General features: G+C 38.5%; 1 protein-coding gene across 1 annotated transcript in view; it reads right to left on the bottom strand.

Moving 5' to 3' along the window:
• LOC117980343 (uncharacterized) overlaps positions 1-20,225 on the bottom strand; it is a 176,129-nt gene that overhangs the window by 102,297 nt on the left and 53,607 nt on the right. Inside the window, exon 2 of the mRNA XM_063604582.1 lies at positions 703-825. Within this exon, the coding sequence (XP_063460652.1) occupies positions 703-825 (123 nt within the window). The remainder of the gene's footprint in view (positions 1-702; positions 826-20,225) is intronic.

The raw sequence follows: 20,225 nt of genomic DNA, 5'->3' as shown, positions 1-20,225 counted from the left end.
GCCAAAGGCTCAGATGATTGTTAGCATTTTTAGCAACAAAGCATTTTTAATTAAAGTATATAGATTATGTTTTTAAACATAATGCTACTGCACATTTAATAGACCAGTACAGTATAAATATAACTTTTATATGCATTGGGGAACCAAAAAAATTTTTGTGACTCGCTTTATTGCAGTGATTTGGAATAGAACCCGCGACATCTCTGAAGTATGCCTGTGAGTGTATTCAGACACACACAAAGTTGAGCATCACTAATCCAAAATCTGAAAAGCTCCAAAGTCCAAAACTCTTTGATTGCCAACATGATGCCACATATAGAAAATTCCAAATATAACCTCAGGATGGGTCACAGTCAAAACACAGGCCCACACCACCATTTATCCAGCATCTCCAAGGAAAAAAGGATCCTTTCAGCCCCATTCTTCATTAAATGGAACCAGATGTCTGACTCCTTACATATGCAAAAAATGTATATCTCATAGTCCATCAGTAAACTGAATGAAGTGGATATTGAAGAAGTTTTTGACATTGATAATGATGCTCCAGGCCGGGCATGGTGGCTCATGTCTGTAATCTCAGCACCTTGGGAGGCTGAGGTGGGTGGATCACCTGAGGTCAGGAGTTCAAGACCAGCCTGACCAACATGGTGAAACCCTATCTCTACTAAATACAAAAAATTAGCCAGGAGTGGTGGGGCATACCTGTAATTCCAGCCACCTGGGAGGCCGAGGCAGGAGAATCATTTGAATCTGGGAGGCGGAGGCTGCAGTAGGCTGAGATCACGCCACTGCACTCCAGCCTGGACGACAAGAGCGAAACTCCATCTAAAAAAAAAAAAAAGTAAGAAAATGAGGCTCCAGTTGTTTGTTCTTTGACTGATGGTGAAATAGCAGAAATGGTTCTGAATCAAGGTGATCATGATAACACTGATAATGACGATGACATTTGTTAATGCTGCAGAAAAAGTGTCAATAGACAGCATGGTGAAAATATGTGATGGGCTTACTGAAGGACTAGAGCAGTCTGCATTCATAACAGAGCAAGAAATAATGTCAGTTTGTAAAACCAAAGAGACAGCCAGACATAGTGGCTCACTCCTGTGATCCTAGCACTTCGGAAGGCTGAGGTGGAAAAATCACTTGAGTTCAGGAGTTTGAGACCAGCCTAGGCAACATAGTGAGACCTCATTTCTACAAAAAATTAAAAAATTATCCAGGCATGGTAGCATGAACCTGTCGTCCCAGCTACTTGGGAGGCTGATGTGGGAGGATCAATTGAGCTTGGGAGGTCGAGGCTGCAGTAAGCCATGATCACACCACTGCACTGCAGCCTGGTGACAGAGCAAGACCCTGTCCAAAAAAAAAAAAAAAAAAAAAAAAAAAATCAAAACCGAAAATCAAATAAAAGCCTTCTAAGCCAACAAAAGAACAAAAGTTGTTAATGAGGCAGATGACTGGAGGAAACATTTTAAAAAGCCATCCAGCAGAATATGCCTCCTCATTCCTAAAGGACCCACTTCCTCATCCCTCAACTGCTTCTGATTGTTTCTTCTCATCTTAAAAAATCATTTTAACTAAAAACACAGCATTCGAGCTGGGTGCGATTGTTCTAGCCTATGGTCCCAGCTACTCAAGAGGCTGAGGAAGGAAGATAGCTTGAACCCAGGAGTTCAAACCCAACCTGAGCAACATAGAGTGATTCCATTTCTAAAAAAAACAAAAAAACAAAAAAAACCCCCACAGCATTGTAGGTGGAGACTGACTGAAAGCCTGCTGTTGTTTGTTGTTTGCGTTAACAGCTGATACAGGTATTCTGGTAGTGCTACTGTGCTGCTTAGTTACCCTGATCTTATTATTTTTTCTCTGTATTAATGTTGTGTCATTTATTTTGCTGTTAAGTGCTTAGGTGTGAATAACTGTAAGAAAATGATTGCTTATCCATAGCATATTAATTCAGAGTCAAGAATGGTGGTGAGGCCAAACAACCGCAGATTATTTACAGGGATGGCTGAGATAATGACATCTTTGCTTTCTGATGGTTCAATGTACACAAATTGTTTCATACACAAATATATTAAAATATTGTATAAAATTACCTTCAGCTATGTGTATAAGGTATATACGAAACATAAAAGAATTTTGTGTTTAGACTTGGGTCCCCTTCCCAAAATATCTTATTATGTATATGTAAATATTCCAAAATCTGAAAAAGTCTGAAATCTAGAACACCTCCAGTCCCAAGCCTTTTGGATAAGGAATCGTCACCCCATATATACCCTATTTGTTTTATTTCTTTGGAGAACCCTTGTTCCTAAATTTCAAAGAAAGTAAATCTTTAGAGGAAAGTCTAATGTGAATTTTTATGTTTAGGAGGATTTCTTCCTTGATCATCCTCCATCGTTTCAGATACCATATTGGGTATTAAGAACACAAAGGAGAAAAATCATGGGCATTGCTCTGATATTTCAACATGATGAGACAACAGCAAAGGTACATGCAAGGGAGGAAGGAGGCTGGGAAGGCTTGACAGAAAAGTCACATTTGAGCTGGATCTTGAGAGATTACTAGGAGTTGGCTAACTGGCAAAGGAAGCAGGGATCTTCTAGACAGGTAGTTCATTTGGGTCAAAAATATAGCAGCGATCTCTGATATTCGTACATTTATTTAACAAATATTTAATGAATGTATGTTTTGTGTCAGAGATGGGTTTTGTCCCTAATTTTGATACATGTTTTTATATCCCCTTCCTCAGACTGGGGAAGATGGATCATATTTATCCTTCTAGATGGCTGCCTCTCATAGTTCTGTTCCCTTCAGAACAGAACATATCCCCAGGGATAAAATGGTGAGCAAAAACAAACAGAAAGGAGATGTTTAGAATTAGTTTTGTCAGCTAATGACAGAAGAACTAAAATAACAGTGGCTTATTAGACAGAATTTTATTGTTCTCTCATCTAAATGTCCATATCAATGATCTAGAATGAAGAGATAGCAATGTGCTTTATTTTTATCTTATTGTTCCATCAACCTCATTAGGCAGCTATTGCTTAGTGATCCAAGACGGCAGCTTCAGCTCTAGTTCTCTTGTCTATAGTATTCTAGCCAAAAGAGGGGGAAAAGGAAAAGAAGATGAGCATTCATCTTCTCTTTAAAGACACTTCTTGGAAGTTCCATACATCACTTTATCAATATCCCATTTTAAATAACTTAGTTCTATAACTAAAACTAGTTTTCATTCCCGCCAAACATATGCCCAGCTAAAAACTGAAGGAGAGACAAATATTAAGAGTCAATGGACTGCATTGCCGAAAGAAGAGAATCAGGTTGAATAACTCTGAAGACCACTCAAACTGAAAAACAGAGTTGATAAGCAGAAGCTAATTGTTGTTTTATACCTTCTAAAGTCTTTACTACATAATTACATTGTCTTAATGATAGCCATTTAGAGTTAGTTGTTTAGAAGCAAAGTATACTTGATTTAAAAAAAAACAGGTAGCCAATTTTTGTCTACATGAGTTAATTGACCCATGGTTATGGCAATTGGTTTTTAAAAGATGAATTTATGCCCAATGTTTATATCTTCATTTTTTAATGTTTTGAATCCTTCATATGATACATGTGAAGGGAAAACACAAGCGCTGAAAACACAAAATAAAAGCCAATAATAAGGTTTTGCTATTAGTTTTTCACTAATAGCAAAAGTCAAAAATGTTTTTAATTATTGTATTCAAACATATCTATGTGGTGGCACTTGAGAAGCAGCACTCAGACCTCCTTTCAAAGTACTTGCTGTGAGGAACATTATTGACTGTCATATCTCCACAAGCTTCACACGGAGGCCACACACTCTCCCCCTGCTCCCAGCCCATGACTAAGAAAATAGTCGAGATACTAGAAAAGTAACCTGTGAGATTTCCAAGCCTAGTCCTCAAAAGGTCTCATAGCTTCTGTTCTCAGTCTTCATGTGCCAACACCACAGGAAGAAGCCCAGGCAGCCTCCTGAAGAATAAGAGACTAAACAGAATAACTCAGTCAACAGCTGACACCAACCACCAGACCTAGAAGAACATCTTGAACCATCTAACTCTAGTGAAATTACCAGGTGACTTGTAACCACCTGAGCAATCCCAGGCAAGGCTGCAGAGGAACTATGTGGCTCAATTCCACCCATATTGCTGACTCACAGAATCATGAGCAAATTAAATTGTTGCTGTAGTAAGCTAGTAAATTTTTGAGCATCATATTAAGCAGCAATAGATAACTAATATGTACAATAAGTAGAAGGCATAGAGTGATTAAAGATTTAAAAAATATACATGACAAATACTAACAAGGTGAAAGTTCAGCTGTATATTAATATCAAATAAAATCAATTTTAATACAAAAGTTACTATTAAAGTTAAAAGGTCAATATAATTCTAAATTATGTACACATTATAAAAAGTTCTCAAAATATATAAAGCAGAAAAAAGGAAATGATGCAACTATAAGAAGTAGATAAATTCAAAATCAGCACAACTGTTTTAGTGATTAAAATAAGTCAAGTAGACAAAAAAATAAGCATAAAGGAGATGTAAGACCCTATACCCTGCGGTGGGCAGAATTCTAAGATGGTCCCCAATATAGCCCTCTGATATACACAACCCATATAATCTCCTCCACTTGAATATGTGCAGGACCTATGAATATGATGTGATAGTCACTTCCTTAATTACATTATATTATATCCAACTCCATCTTGCCAGACTAGAGAGATTCTCCTGCTGGCTTTTGGTAAAGTAACCTGTCATCAGGGAGAGGATCCTTTGGCTAGGACCAGAGTGGGCTCTAGTTGCTGAGAGCAACCCTTGGCCAACAACCAGCAAGGAAATGAAGACATCAGTTCTACAACCACAGGAATTGAAAACAGTTGACAGCGTGAATGAGCTTGGAAGAAGATCTTGAGCTGCAGATGAGAACATTGCTGGTGGATACTTTCATTTCAGTCTTGTTTCCCATGAGCCCATGCCCAGACTTCTGACTTACAGAAGCTGTGAGTTAATCAATGGGTGTTGTTTTAAGCCTCCAAGTTTGTATTAATTTGTTATACAGGAATAGAAAACTAATGCAATAGTGCCTCCTTCTGAGGGGAATACATTCAACAACCCCCCGTTAATGCCTGAAACTACAGATAGTACTGAACCCTATATAGACTATGTTTTCCCTATAAAAACATAGCATGCTAAAGTTTATAAATTAGGCACAGTAAGAGATTAGCAACAATAACTAATAATAAAACAATTATTATAATATATTGCAATAAGTTATGCAAATATGGTCTGTCTCTCCTAGAATATCTTATTGTACTGTACTCTGTTACGATGACTACGTGATGAGATGAAGTGAGGTGAATGACATAGGCATTGTGATGGAGCATTAGGCTACTACTGACTTTCTGTATTCCTGACTCTGTGTAACCATCCCTTACTTGCAGTAAATGGCTTGGTGTCACTCATTTCAGAGGATCATTTGCTGAAGTCTCCATATAGGTTCAATGCTTTCTGGTGCAAACCACATTGCTGCTGATTGCAACACATTTTCTGTTCATGTCTTCTATTCACAAATTTAATGGCTTTTCCATCTTAGCTAAGCACTTATTATGGACTGGGGCTGTAACTTTTTTTTTTTTTTTGAGAGGGATCTCGCCCTGTTGCCCAGGCTGGAGTGCAGTGGCGTGATCTCGGCTTACTGCAACTGCTGCCTCCCAGGTTCAAGAGATTCTCCTGCCTCAGCCTCCTGAGTAGCTGGGGTTACAGGCATCTGCCACCATGCCCGGCTAATTTTTTGTATTTTTAGTAGAGATGGGGTTTCACCATGTTAGCCAGGCTGGTCTTGAACTCCTGACCTCAGGTGATCCACCCTGGGGCTGTAACTTTTACAGTTTAAGTTGCAACAGCAAAACTAAGAGGAATTTATTTTTCCTTCTTCATGATTTCACAGATAGAAAATTCATTCTTACTGTATCTTTTAGCAATCTCAGCAATTTTTTTCTTTCTTTATTAAGTTGAGAACTGTCACCTTTTTATTTCAAGGAAGCACTTTATGGCTTCTCTGTAGCACATCTGAATTACCAGCATCACTACTCTTGCAATTTGGGGGCATTAATAATTAAAATAAGAGTTACTTGAACACAAGCACTGTAATACCGTGACTGTTGATCTGATATCTGAAAGGGTTACTAACTAACTGGTGGGTAGTACATACAGCATGGCTACAATGGATGAAGGAATGACTCACATCCCTAGTGGGACAGCAGGAGATTTCATCACTGCTCAGAATGGCATGCAATTTAAAACTTATGAATTATTTCTGGAAGTTTCCATTTAATATTTTCTGACTGTGGTTGACTGTGGGTACCTAAAACAATGGAAAATGAAACCACAGACTACTGTACACATTCAACAATTAGAGAAGCATATTCTCAACCATGCATGGAATATTTAAAAAATGATCACAAAGTCTTAGGGCAAGTTTCAGCAAATTTCAAATTATTGATGTCATACAGATTATGTTCTCTGATACAGTATGATTAATACTACAATCTATACATCAGTTTCAGGGCATCCAGAAGTTTTCAGTGCTCCAGGGTAGCCTAAAAGTGCTAAGAATGCTATACATGAGCAAAATCCTGACCTCAACAGAAAGAGGCCACCATGAGTGAAAATATTGGAGACAAATAACTGATGAACTCTGCGATGATGCCTGTGCCTGGAGAGTTCACAACATGGCAGGCACTAGCTGTACTTCCAAGTTGCTGGTCCAGGGTCCACAGCAGGAACAGCAATGACTGCAAGGACACTTTTCTCCCAAACATCCCCAGAAATGAGAAAGCCCCTTCCCTGCCACATCTAAAAGTTTCTGGAGAAAAGCAGGTAGGAGGGAAGAGACAAATACTGGTAGTGACCCAAAAGGGAATGAGTATCCCTAAAAGACTACTTAAATGGAAATAAATTGAGATACTATTGATAAGCAAAGTTTAAATATCGCTTAGTTTCCCTATTATGCAACATAGGTGGCTTGTGAGACTTTTTTTTCCACAGCTGAGAGGAGTGTGAGTGACAATATTTTAACACACCACACAATTACACAATTTTCTTTTAAATGAGTTTTAAAGATGTGTGTGTGTGTGTGTGTGTGTGTGTGTGTGTGTGTTTGAGACAGTCTTGCTCTGTCACCCAGGCTGGAATGCAGTGGGTTGATCACACTTCGCTGCAACCTTGACTTCCCGGGCTCAAGTGATCCTCCCACATCAGCCTCCCGAGTAGCTGGGACTACAGGTACATACCACTACACACAGTTAATTTTTTTTTTTTTTTTTTTTTTTTCAGTAGAGATGGGGTCTTGCTGTTTCCTAGGCTGGTTCTTGAGCTCAAGCAATCCTCCTGCCTCAGCCTACCAAAGTGCTGGGATTACAGGCATGAAGCACCATGCCCAGCCTACAAGAACAGTTTTTAAAATCAGTTCATAATATAGCATCTCATGGTAGGTATTTGCTTGTTAGACTTATCTCTATACCAGGACCTCAAACTCAACTGCTTAACAAAGACCAGGCAGGTAACATACATAAATGAAGCAGATTAAGTTTGACAGAATAGGATATGGCGGAGTCTTTGACAAACTGAGGAACACAAGCCCAAAATAAAACATCCCAAATTCTGTGGACTGGTTCTAGTCAATGAGCCACCATTTTTCATCTTCCATAATATGGAATACATATATATAGTTGCTATCTCTATAACAGCTTGATCAAATTGTATCATAATTAAATATTTTTTATATCTGTTTCTCCCATAGTGACAGCCTCCAAATGCTGGAACCTTGTCCTATTCATGTTTACATCCCCAGTATATATATCCTGGCATATAATAAGCCTGCAACAAATGTTTGTGGTGGGAAAGGTGAATGAAATAATAAACGCACAAGGGCCCATAGCAGCAAAAAAAAAAGCAAATGCATTAACTGAATGATAGTAAGGGTAATCAAATCAGGGACATGAACATGAAACAACTCACAAAAGTCTGCCTCTCTGTGATGTGACATGCAAACAGCTGACAGCTCTCTGCTTAATGACAGTCCGTGACCTGAGATTCTAGAAGCTTAGTGTTTGAAAAAGGGACTCATTTCTTTCATTTTTAATTAGGTGACCAGTGATTAGATTATTATTGCTAGAGACAGGCTGATTAAGAAGTCACTGACAGTCATTTGTCCTCCTCAGAGAGCTGTCACATGGGTACATTTACATAATGACAGCTTCCCAGCTGGGAGCTCTACTCTGCTTGTGTCACTTCTGGCGATAAATGCTGGTCCCTCACTGTTTAGGACTTCAGTAAATTTCTCCAAGCAGGCAGTCTTTTAGAGGAAACTTTGAATGAAAAATCTTAGAAATGGAAATACACCCTAAGGGAATTTACTAAGGCTTCTACATTTCTTTTTTTCCCTAGGAAGTTTCCTAAGGTAGTGGTTGTAGAGGAGGGTTCATCATTTCCATTTAAATGCTTGGAGGAATTGTTTAAAAGTATATCACCTTAAAGGTGATGGAGTTATAGGTGAGTGTGTGTATATATGTGTGTGTGTGTGGGTGGGGTGGTGGCGTATGGGGAAGGGGTTGAAAAGTGGGGGATGGGTGGAAAGTTCTCACCTAAATATTGTATCTGAAAAGCAGAGAAAGGCCTTTTCACTTAATAAACGTTTAAAACTGACAATCCCAAGCCCCTAGACTGCCTTATTTTAATTTTTTATTTTTAATTTTCAGAAATGTTTCAAGGATCATTGTGTTTCTCCATTTTTACATAAACAGTTGATTACATTCACAAAATAAAACATTCAATGATATAAGACAAAATGGAAGGGGAAAGGAAAAGGGAGAGAAAGCAGGAGGTAGAAAGGAAGAGGGAGAGAAGGAAAGAGGGGAGAGAGAATTCCTCTTCCGGTTATTTCATATTAGTGAAGCTGGGGTTATTTTCTAAATGGAATTTCATTAATCAAGTCCCCATGTTGAATCATAAAAAAGACAAATGGAAAAACAGAACTTCAAATACAGCCTTCAAAACAGCTCAAAAATATGAAATACTAGCTCATTTGGATTAAGTGTTCTAAATTAAAGAAAAATCCAATTATGCAAAATAAGAAAAACTGGTTTACAATGTTGCCAGCTAGGAGTACTTTTGGACTAACAATGGTATTCTACCTATGAGTCTGAAATTCTCAGAAATAGGTGAAATATTTTTCATGTATTTTATTTACATTATTAATTTGGTAAACCTATTTTTCCATGGGTATGCTCAATACAGTATCCAAATTGTAGGAGTACATCTAGATTAAAAAGGGCTTATTCCAAGAACACAAGGAGTTCAGCATCAGAAAATCTACAAATGCAATTTATCATAGAAACAGACTCAAAAAAAAGCATATTATTTTGCTGGTAATTGGGTAATTTGGGGAGGACTTGGTAGAGATAGTTCATCTCTGCTACACACAGCTTCAGTTGGGGTGGTTCAACTGCAGCTGGGCAGATCAACTTACTTGCTCGCTTACCTGGCAAGGAAGTTGGTACTAGTTGTCATCTAGAAGCCAAGATGAAATTTTTAGGGAGCCTCAGCTCCTCTCCAAAGGGCTACTTGGACTTCTTTCCAGCATGGCCACTGATTTCCAAGAGCAAGTGGTCCAAGGGACTTGGGTGGAAGCTGCAAGGCTTCTTATGGTTTAGTCTCGGAAGTCACAGAACATCACATCCATTGCATTCTCTAGAGTAAAGCAAGTCTCTAAAGCCAAACTAGATTTAAGGGGAGGGGACTACCTAATCTGATTTATGAGTGCCAGCCTTTATAGGAGTTATATGAGAACACTAGCTGCTTACACCTGGAGATCTGGGGGGGGGGGGTCTGTGGGATGGTATAGCACCTCCTCTGTCAGGGGGCAAAAGTCATTGATCCCATGGGAAGCTAAATCTGGATGTAGCTTCTCCAATCAATGGAGGAGGTAAGCTGAGTCTCAGTTAGCTTGTTGACAAGACAACCCATAGTGAGCACCACAATGAGTACGTTAGCCAATCCTCTCATAGCATTCAAGGTTTATTTGTCTACTTTCATCCATTATGCTGGACACTTCCTGGGCCCCTTCAATATTTCCCACCATCAGGTGTCTCTGTTCTCTCTCTCTCGGAATTCCTATTATTTGGACATTGAATTCCCTAGACTAGTCTTCTAATTTTCTTGTTTTTTTCATTCTTATTTTCCATCTCATATCTTTGTTCTGCTTATTGAGGGATTTCCCCCATTTTATCTTCCAATATTCTATTGAGTATCTTACCCTGCTATGTGTTTTTAACTTCGAAAACTTTGTTTTATTTCTTTAAAAATGGTTTAGCATCCAGAGGTATAAAGAGGAGCTGGTACCATTCCTTCTGAAACTATTCCAAACAACAGAAAAAGAGGGACTCGTCCTAACTCATTTTATGAAGCCAGCATCATCCTGATACCAAAACTTGGCAGAGACGCAACAATAAAAGAATATTTCAGGCCAATATCCCTGATGAACATTGATGCGAAAATCCTCAATAAAATACTGGTAAACCAAATCCAACAGCACATCAAAAAGCTTATCCACCATGATCAAGTTGGCTTAATCCCTGGGATGCAAGGCTTGTTCAACACATGCAAATCGATAAACGTAATCCATCACATAAACAGAACCAATGACAAAACTACATGATTATCTCAATAGATGCAGAAAAGGCCTTTGAGAAAATTGAACAGCCCTTCATGCTAAAAACTCTAAATAAACTAGGTATTGGTGAAATGTAACTCAAAATGATAAGAGCTATTTATGATAAACCCACTACCAAGATCATACTGAATGGGCAAAAGCTGGAAGCATTCCCTTTGAAAACTGGCATGAGACAAAGATGTCCTCTCTCAGTACTCCTATTCAACACAGTATTGGAAGTTGTGGCCAGGGCAATCAGGCAAGAGAAAGAAATAAATGGTATTCAAATAGGAAGAGTGGAAGTCAAATTGTCTCTGTTTGCAGATGACATGATTGTATATTTAGAAAACCTCATCATCTCAGCCCAAAATCTCCTTAAGCTGATAAGCAACTTCAGCAAAGTCTCAAGATACAAAATCAATGTGCGAAAATCACGAGCATTCCTGTACACTAATAATACACAAACAGAGAGCCAAATCATGAGTGAACTCCCACTCACAATTGCTACAAAGAGAATAAAATACCTATAAATACAACAGACAAGGGATGTGAAGAACCTCTTCAAGGACAACTAAAACCATTGCTAAAGGAAATAAGAGAGGACACAAACAAATAAAAAAATATTCCATGCTCATGGATAGGAAGAATCAATATCATAAAAAATGGCCATAGTGCCCAAAGTAATTTATAGATTCAATGCTATCCCTACCAAGCTACCATTGACTTTCTTCACAGATTTAGAAAAAATTACTTTAAATTTCATATGGTATTGAAAAAAAGCCCCTATAGCCAAGACAATCTTAAGCAAAAAGAACAAGGCTAGAGACATCATGCTACCTGACTTCAAACTATACTACAAGGCTACAGTAGCCAAAACAGCAAGGTACTGCTACCAAAACAGATATATAGACCAATGGAACAGAACAGAGACTTCAGAAATAATGCCACACATCTACAACCATTTGATCTTTGACAAACCTGACAAAAACAAGCAATGGGGAAAAGATTCCCTACTTAATAAATGGTGTTGGGAAAACTGGCTAGTCATATGCAGAAAACTGAAACTGGATCCCTTCCTTATACCTTATACAAAAATTAACTCAAGATGGATTAAAGACTTAAATGTAAGACCTAAAACCATAAAAATCCTATAAGAAATCCTAGGCAATACCTTTCAAGATACAGGCATGGGCAAAGACTTCAGGACTAAAACACCAAAAACAATGGCAACAAATCCAAAATCGACAAATGGGATCTAATTAAACTAAAGAGCTTCTGCTCAGCAAAATAGACTATCATCAGAATGAACAGGCAACCTACAGAATGGGAGAAAATTTTTGCAATCTATCCATCTGACAAAGGGCTAATATCCAGAATCTACAAAGAACTTAAACAAATTTACAAGAAAAAAACAAACAACACCTTCAAAAAGTGGGCAAAAAATATGAACAGACACTTCTCAAAAGAAGACATTTATGCAGTCAACAAACATATGAGAAAAACTTCATCATCACTGGTCATCAGAGAAATGCAAATCAAAACCACAACGAGATACCATCTCATACCAGTTAGAATGGTGATTATTAAAAAGTCAGGAAACAACAGATGCTGGAGAGGACATGGAGAAATAGAAACACTTTTACACTGTTGGTGGGAGGGTAAATTAGTTCAACCATTGTGGAAGACAGTATGGTGATTCCTCAAGGATCTAGAACCAGAAATACCATTTGACCCAGCAATCCCATTACTGGGTATATACTTAAAGGATTGTAAATCTTTCTACTATAAAGACATATGCAGATATATGTTTATTGCAGCAGTATTCACAATAGCAAAGACTTCGAACCAATCCAAATGTCCATCAATGATAGACTGGATAAAGAAAATATGACATATATACACAATGGAATACTATGCAGTCATAAAAAAGGATGAGTTCATGTCTTTTGCAGGGACATGGATGAAGATGGAAACCATCATTCTTAGCAAACTAACAAAGGCAGAAAACCAAACACCACATGTTCTCACTCATAAGTGGGAGTTAAACAATGAGAACACATGGACACAGTGAGGGCAACATCATGCGCTGGAGCCTGTCAGGAGGTGAGGGGCTAGGGGAGGGATAGCATTAGGAGAAATACCTAATGTAGATGATGGGTTGATGGGTGCAGCAAACCACCATGGCATGTGTATACCTATGTAACAAACCTGCACATTCTGCACATGTATTCCAGAACTTAAAGTATAATTTTAAAAAATGGCTTAGCATCCTTGTCTTCTTTTACAGTTGCAACATTTTATCACTCAGAGGATATTTTACAGATCATTTTTTGTTTTATATTTTCTTTTACCTGGTGTATTATTCCATTTTTGGGCAGCTGATAAAGACATAATCAAGACTACAATTTACAAAAGAAAGAGGTTTATTGAACTTACAGTTCCATGTGGCTGGGGAGGCCTCACAATCATGGCAGAAGGTGAAGGGCACATCTCACATGGTGGCAGACAAGAGAAGAGAGCTTGTTCAGGAAAACTCCCCTTTATAAGACCTCACATCTCATGAGACTTATTCAGTGTCATGAGACTAGCATGGGAAAGACCTGCCCCCATGATTCAGTTACCTCCCACAAGATCCCTCCCATAACACGTGGGAATTGTGTGAGTTACAATTCGAGATGAGATTTGGGTGGGGACATGGCCAAACCATATCATTCCACCCTTGGCCCCTCCCAAATGTCATGTCCTCACATTTCAAAACCAATCGTGCCTCCCCAACAAGTCCCTGTAAGTCTTAACTCATTTCAGCATTAACTCAAAAGTCCACAGTCCAAATGGTCATCTGAGACAAGACAAGTCCCTTCTGCCTATGGGCCTGTAAAATCAAAAGCAAGTTAATTACTTCCTAGATGCAATGGGGTTACAGGCATTGGGTAAACACAGCCATTCCAAATGGGAGAAGTTGGCCAAAATAAAGGGGCTACAGGGCCCACGCAAGTCCAAAATCCAGTGAGGCAGTCAAATCTTAAAGCTCCAAATGATCTTCTTTGACTCCAGGTCTCATATCTAGGTCATGCTGATGCAAGAGGTGGGCTCCCACTGCCTTGGGCAGCTCTGCCCCTGTGGCTTTGCAGGGTATAGGAACCCTCCTGGCTGCTTTCACGGGCTGGTGTTGAGTGTCTGCAGCTTTTCCAGGTGCATGGTGCAAGCTGTCAGTGGATCTACCATTCTGGGGTCTGGAGGATAGTGGCTCTCTTCTCACAGCTCCACTAGGCAGTGCCCCAGTAGGGACTCTGTGTGGGGGCTCTGACCCCACATTTCCCTTCTGCACTGCCCTAGCAGAGGTTCTCCATCAGGGCCCCATCCCTGCAGCAAACTTCTGCCTGGACATCCAGGAGTTTCCATACACCCTTTGAAATCTAGGCAGAGGTTCCCAAACCTCAATTCTTGACTTCTGTGCACTTAAAGGCTCAATATCATGTGGAAGCTGCCAAGGCTGGGGGCTTCCTCCCTCTGAAGCAACAGCCCAAGCTGTACCTTGGCCCCTTTTAGTCATGGCTGGAGCAGCTGGAACACAGCACCAAGTCCCTAGACTGCACACACCACCAGGGCCCTGGGCCTGGCTCATGAAACCATTTTTTCCTCCTAAATCTCTGGGCCTGTGATGGGAGGGGTTGCTGAAAAGATCTCTGACATCTCCTGGAGACATTTTCCCCATTGTCTTGGTGATTTACATTTGACTCCTCGTTACTTATGCAAGTTTCTGCAGCTGGCTTGAATTTCTGCTCAGAAAATGGATTTTTCTTTTCTACTGCATCATCAGGCTACACATTTTCTGAATTTTTATGCTCTGTTTCCCTTTTAAAACTGAATGCCTTTAACAGCACCCAAGTCACCTCTTGAATGCTTTGCTGCTTAGACATTTCTTCTGCCAGATACCCTAAATAATCTCTCTCAAGTTCAAAGTTCCACAGATCTCTAGGGCAGGGGCAAAATGCCACCAGTCTGTTTGCTAAAACATAACAAGAGTCACCTTTGCTCCAGTTCCCAACAAATTCCTTATCTCCATCTGAGACCACCTTATCCTGGATTTCATTGTCCATATCATTATTAGCATTTTGGTCAAAGCCACTCCACAAGTCCCTAGGAAGTTCCAAACTTTCCCACATTTTCCTGTCTTCTTCTGAGCCCTCCAACCTATTCCACCCTCTGTCTGCTACCCAGTTCCAAAGTTGCTTCTACATTTTCAGGTATCTTTTCAGCAGTGCCACACTCTACTGGTACCAATGTACTGTATTAGTCTATTTTCACACTGCTCATGAAGACATACCAGAATGTGGATAATTTACAAAAGAGGTTTAATGAACTTACAGTTCTACATCACTGGGGAGGCCTCACAATCATGGCGGAAGGCAACAAGGAGCAAGACACATCTTACATGGATGGCAGCAGGCAAAGAGAGAGAGCTTGTACAGGGAAACTCCTTTATAAAACCATCAGATCCCATGAGACTTATTCACTATCACAAGAATAGCATGGGAAAGATCCAGCCTATGATTCAATTACCTCCCACTAGGTCCCTCCCACAACACGTGGGAATTATGGGAGTTACAATTCAAGATAAGATATAGGTGGGGACACAGCCAAACCTTATCACCTGGATAGTTTCTGTTCCCTCCAAGTTGCTGTTTTCTGCTAGCTTCTGTCCTCATTTTCTATGGTAGCTTTCCTCCTATACCTGGCAATACTTGACTCATGTCCTTGACTGATTAAGAATTGGGGACTAAAAAGCTAACTAGAAGCTTTGGGCATGTGAATGAGGTCTGTCAAAACTTCTTTATAAATTTATCTGGATAAGCCATTTTGGGAGAAAGATCTGGTGTTGATATCTTTAGGTATTTCCTTCTGGCCTGGTCATATTTCCAAGAGTCCTCTGATACTCTAACTGGAGGGTGAACATCTGACTGTCGTTGTTCTAGAAGCCAAATAAGGGATGAAGCTATGGAGTCTGCACTCAGCATTCGGTTAAGTATATGGTCATTCATTCCCCCTGTTTTTGGCAAAGAACCTATGTATTCTCAACTGTTAATTCCCTTCCCCACCAGTCCCTATGCTTTCTCATCTATAATCAAGTTTATATAACAAACCTAAAATTGCTAAAGTACCATATATCTATGGTAGTTTAACTTCTACAGTTTTTTTAAAGTTCATTGGTGGCATAGTGCTGGGTCCTGGAAACACATTTCATGGATTTGGAAACCTGAATTTGAGTTTTCAAGGTCTCCTTGGCTCAAGCAATCCACCCACCTCGGCCTTCCAAACTGCTGGGATTACAGGAATAAGCCACTGTGCCCAGCCTCAAGTACAAATCCTTAAGATAACTTTTGCACAATATTTATGAAAATTGATCATCATATATATCATTCAAAAGAAAGACCTTCAAAAAAGTTAACACCTGCACTTTCTTTAGTAGGAAAATTCAAACTCATTTATAACAATTTCTAATTCATCCTTACTGACCTTAAACTTCATCAGTTTTACCAAAACTTAGAGAAAATGATACTTTAAATTTTCATTATAAGTTTAATAACATCAATTAAAACCACGAAATAACCATTGCATATGTCAATTTAATAAAGCTAGTATGTTATTAACAGCAAGCTAAGCCCCGTGGGATAATTTCTTCATTCTTTTGGTGACAGGTGAGTGTTTCAAAGAATTACCTCTTTCTTTTGGTAATTAAAGCCAATCAATATTTTTTGCATTTCTACAATGAAAATGAACTTCTTTTTATGTCTTATTGCTTAATTGAAGGATATAAGTCTTCCCTGCTGATAAAAATGTTTTGCCACTGAAAAACCAGCATTGCAGTATCTCTTTTTCATTTTCTGGTTGAAATTTGTCTTTATATAGCATGAAGCAAGAGTGACATCTGGTGATCAATAAGTTTATCACATACTACTATGCCCTTGGAAACATTTCATTTGTGTTTTAAGGCTTCTATAGAAACAAAAACTTTTAAGTGTGTACTTCTATATTTCATGAACTTCAAAAGTTGCTTTTAGGTAAAACATGTAGAAGATTACAAAAGTAGTAAGAGATGGGCTATATAATGAAAATCAATCAAGGGATATTTTCGATTTCACAAGAACCAAAAATGGCAACTGGATTTATCTTGTTTGATTGGTAGGAAAGAAGAAAGCTGCTTTTTATGCTAAAAAAGTATATTGATTCTTCTGAAAATATGGGGATTTTGCAGAAGATTCCTCCCACAATTGTTTTAATCCAACAATAAACAAAGCAAAGTAAAATGACAATATTATCAGCTCTGAACTAAGAGACTGTGTCTAATCTTGTCTAAAAACTCCACAGGTCATTAATAAAGGATAATTCAATTTAGATCAAGGCAAATGTAAATACCAGGGTCAAAAGAGCTTCCTTTCTGGAAAGATCAACGTGTATAGCAAGACACTGAAAAAAAAACAAACTTCTTTCAGTCTGACCATCATAAGAAAACTTGTCACTATAAAAAGAATTTTTAAATTGTCCAGGCATGGTGGTGCACACCTGTGGTCCCACATATTCAGGAGGCTGAGGTGGAAGGATTGCTTGCTTGAGCCCAGAAAGTCAAGGCTGCAGCGAACCATGATTGCACCATTGCACTCCAGCCTAAATGACAGAGTGAGACCCTGTCTCAAAAAAACCAAAAAAAAACCCAGAAAAAAACCCACAAAAAAACCCCAGCAATTACTTTGATGCTCTCCAGTTTGGAAGTACCACATCTGATGACAGGAGCACACTACAAAAAAAGACATGGAATATATTCTTTGGATCCTTAGCCAACATTCTAAGGCAGGAGCTAGAAGAGATACCAAGCCACAGAGGTTTTCTCCTTGACCCACCACAAAGTGGGAGAGAGGTGAGGATAATTCCTGAGGACCACTATCTTGTTCTTCAGTGAGAGTGTCAAGAAAAGGCAGATTAGTTCAGGGATGTAGGAACACATACACATATACACACACAAATGACAAAAAATCTGGTGACTATTCACCAATGTGGTTCACTCATCTTGAAGAGAAGAGCAAAACACACTGAAGATAGTCTGCCCTCCCATTTGGTTAGGAAATACTACATCACTGGCTCAACTCAGCTAGCCTCTGGTTCAGGGATTTCAGCAGAATTATGAAAGAAAAAGACAACAAAGATAAATTTCCCTTCATACAGTTGCCCATAGGCATAGATTTCTTTTCATTCATCTCATATAGCTTCATAATTGGATAGAGAATACAAACCAACAATGTGTAGTCTTCTAGTTCGAGCTCTAAGTGAAGACTCAGTGCACAGGGAAATAGGAAAAGTCGTAAGAATTCATATATAGTATTTTTGGGCAAATAATAATCCTGCATAAACTATCCTGATTCAAAGTTGAGAATAAAAAAACAAATTTTAATAGAATCTATGCAAAAGTTTAGCAAAAGGAAAAAAGAAAGTGAGCACCAGCATCCCAAGAGCATACACTGGAAGAAGTTTACTCCAGAAAATAGAAAAAAAAAATACAAAACACGGCTTAATAATGTCAGAGGATAAAATAAAAATAGAATAGATAGAATTAAGTATTTTAGGAGGAAGATACCTCAACTTAATCTGGAGCAAAATTTACCCTACAGAAAAAGTGAACTTATGACATTCGGACATGTTTAGGATTTCCACACAATGCAGAGGAAAGGGACAAAAGGATAAACATAATGTAGGAGAAAAAAAGATAATAGAAAGATAACAGAAAGCCAAAATATAAATATTTGTTATAAATAGAAGGACAAGCCTGATGGAACAAAAACAATGAAACTTTCATAAAATGGAAGCATACGTATCTGAGTCTACAGATCTAAGGTGATCACTGCATTACAGATACAAATTAATGTAACCAGAATAAGCTACTCCACAAAAATCATCTATACATATGTTTAGTATCCTATTTCTTTCATTTAATTATTGAGTTCCCTAATTGCTTTATTAAAAGGAAGTTCAGTATCTCCCTCTTGATGCTCCATTCTCTCACAGATCTACCCATGAATTCTCATGGCCATTACAATGCCCTAAAATTCAGAAGAAGGATACTCCAGCTTCCACATGTATGCAGGAATAGAATTGCATTATGATCAGCCCATCCTTGTAATTAGTGCAAACCAACAGGTTATTGAAAAGCAGCCCGTTAGGCAAATACACGGTAATAACGTGGCAGGCAAGAATCATAAATGGGTGTTAAAATTAGTGGGCAAAATGTAATGAGAAATAAGACAGTCTCAAAGACTCTCCTTCCAAGATATTTATTAATTGAAAATAGAAAAATAGAAAGTGTACATGGAAAAACCCTGCAGACACCATGTTAATCAGGTGATGAAAGGTAATGTCGTCCCTGGTAATATGATACACTAACATCATGTACCTCATGATATGATTCACTGAAAAGAGCACAAATTCATTTCTGTGGTTTTTGGCCAAAAATGCATAACTCCAAGTAATCATACATAATGAAATACTGGACTAATCCACGCTGAGGGACATTGTTAAAAAAAACAAAAACACTGACCTATAAGAACTCTTCAAAAGTGTCAAAGTCATGAAAGACAAAGGAAGACTGAGGAAATGTCACAGATGAAGGAAACTTGACAACTAATTGCAATATGTATCCTAGACTAGAAAAAGAACACTGGTGAGAAAATGACAAGATTATAATAGGATTGCAGTTTAGTTGATATTGTTCCAATGTTAATTCCCTGGTTTTGATAATTATATTATTATTATGTATATAACATCACTGAGTCCCAGTTGCCCACAGTAGTTACAGACTCTATAATGTATTCTTTTTTGACTTTCTAGCTTGCCTGTCTCACTTTTACCATTTATTCACTTGTACCTATATATTATGCAGGATGTTGTTAATATTAGTGGAAGCTGTGTAAACGGTATATGGAAATTTTCTGAACTATTTTTGCAACTTTTCTGTAAGTCTAAAATTATCTCAGAATAAAAGGGCTGCAGCTCATGCTTGTCATCCCTGCACTTTGGGAGACTGAAACAGCAGGATCACGTGAGGCCAGGAATTCAAGACCAGCCTGGGCAACATAGCAAGACCTCATATCTACAAAAAAAAATTTTTTTTAATTAGCAAGGCTACTTGGGAGGCTGAGGTAGGAGGATCACTTGAGCCCAGGTTTTGGAGACTGCAGTGAGCTATAATTGTACCACTGCACTCCAGTGCCTGGACAACACAGCAAGACCCGGTTTCTAAAAAAAATTATAATAAATTAAAATTTAAAATTAATTTAAAATAAAAGGGTTTTTAAAATTAATGCAATTCATTAGTCTTGAAACAGATCCCTGACCAGGGCACATTGTCTTTTGAATGGGAATGATCCATTCCCTCAATGCTAACCAGCTAAGTTTCTTTTACCCTTGGGCTCCTTGGAGAGAAGCTTTTTGTG

Source organism: Pan paniscus, chromosome 4 (assembly GCF_029289425.2).
Source record: "Pan paniscus chromosome 4, NHGRI_mPanPan1-v2.0_pri, whole genome shotgun sequence".
NCBI classification, from domain to species: Eukaryota; Metazoa; Chordata; class Mammalia; order Primates; family Hominidae; genus Pan; species Pan paniscus.
Note: the sequence above shows the minus strand (reverse complement) of the source record. Positions and strands in the feature narration are given on the sequence as shown.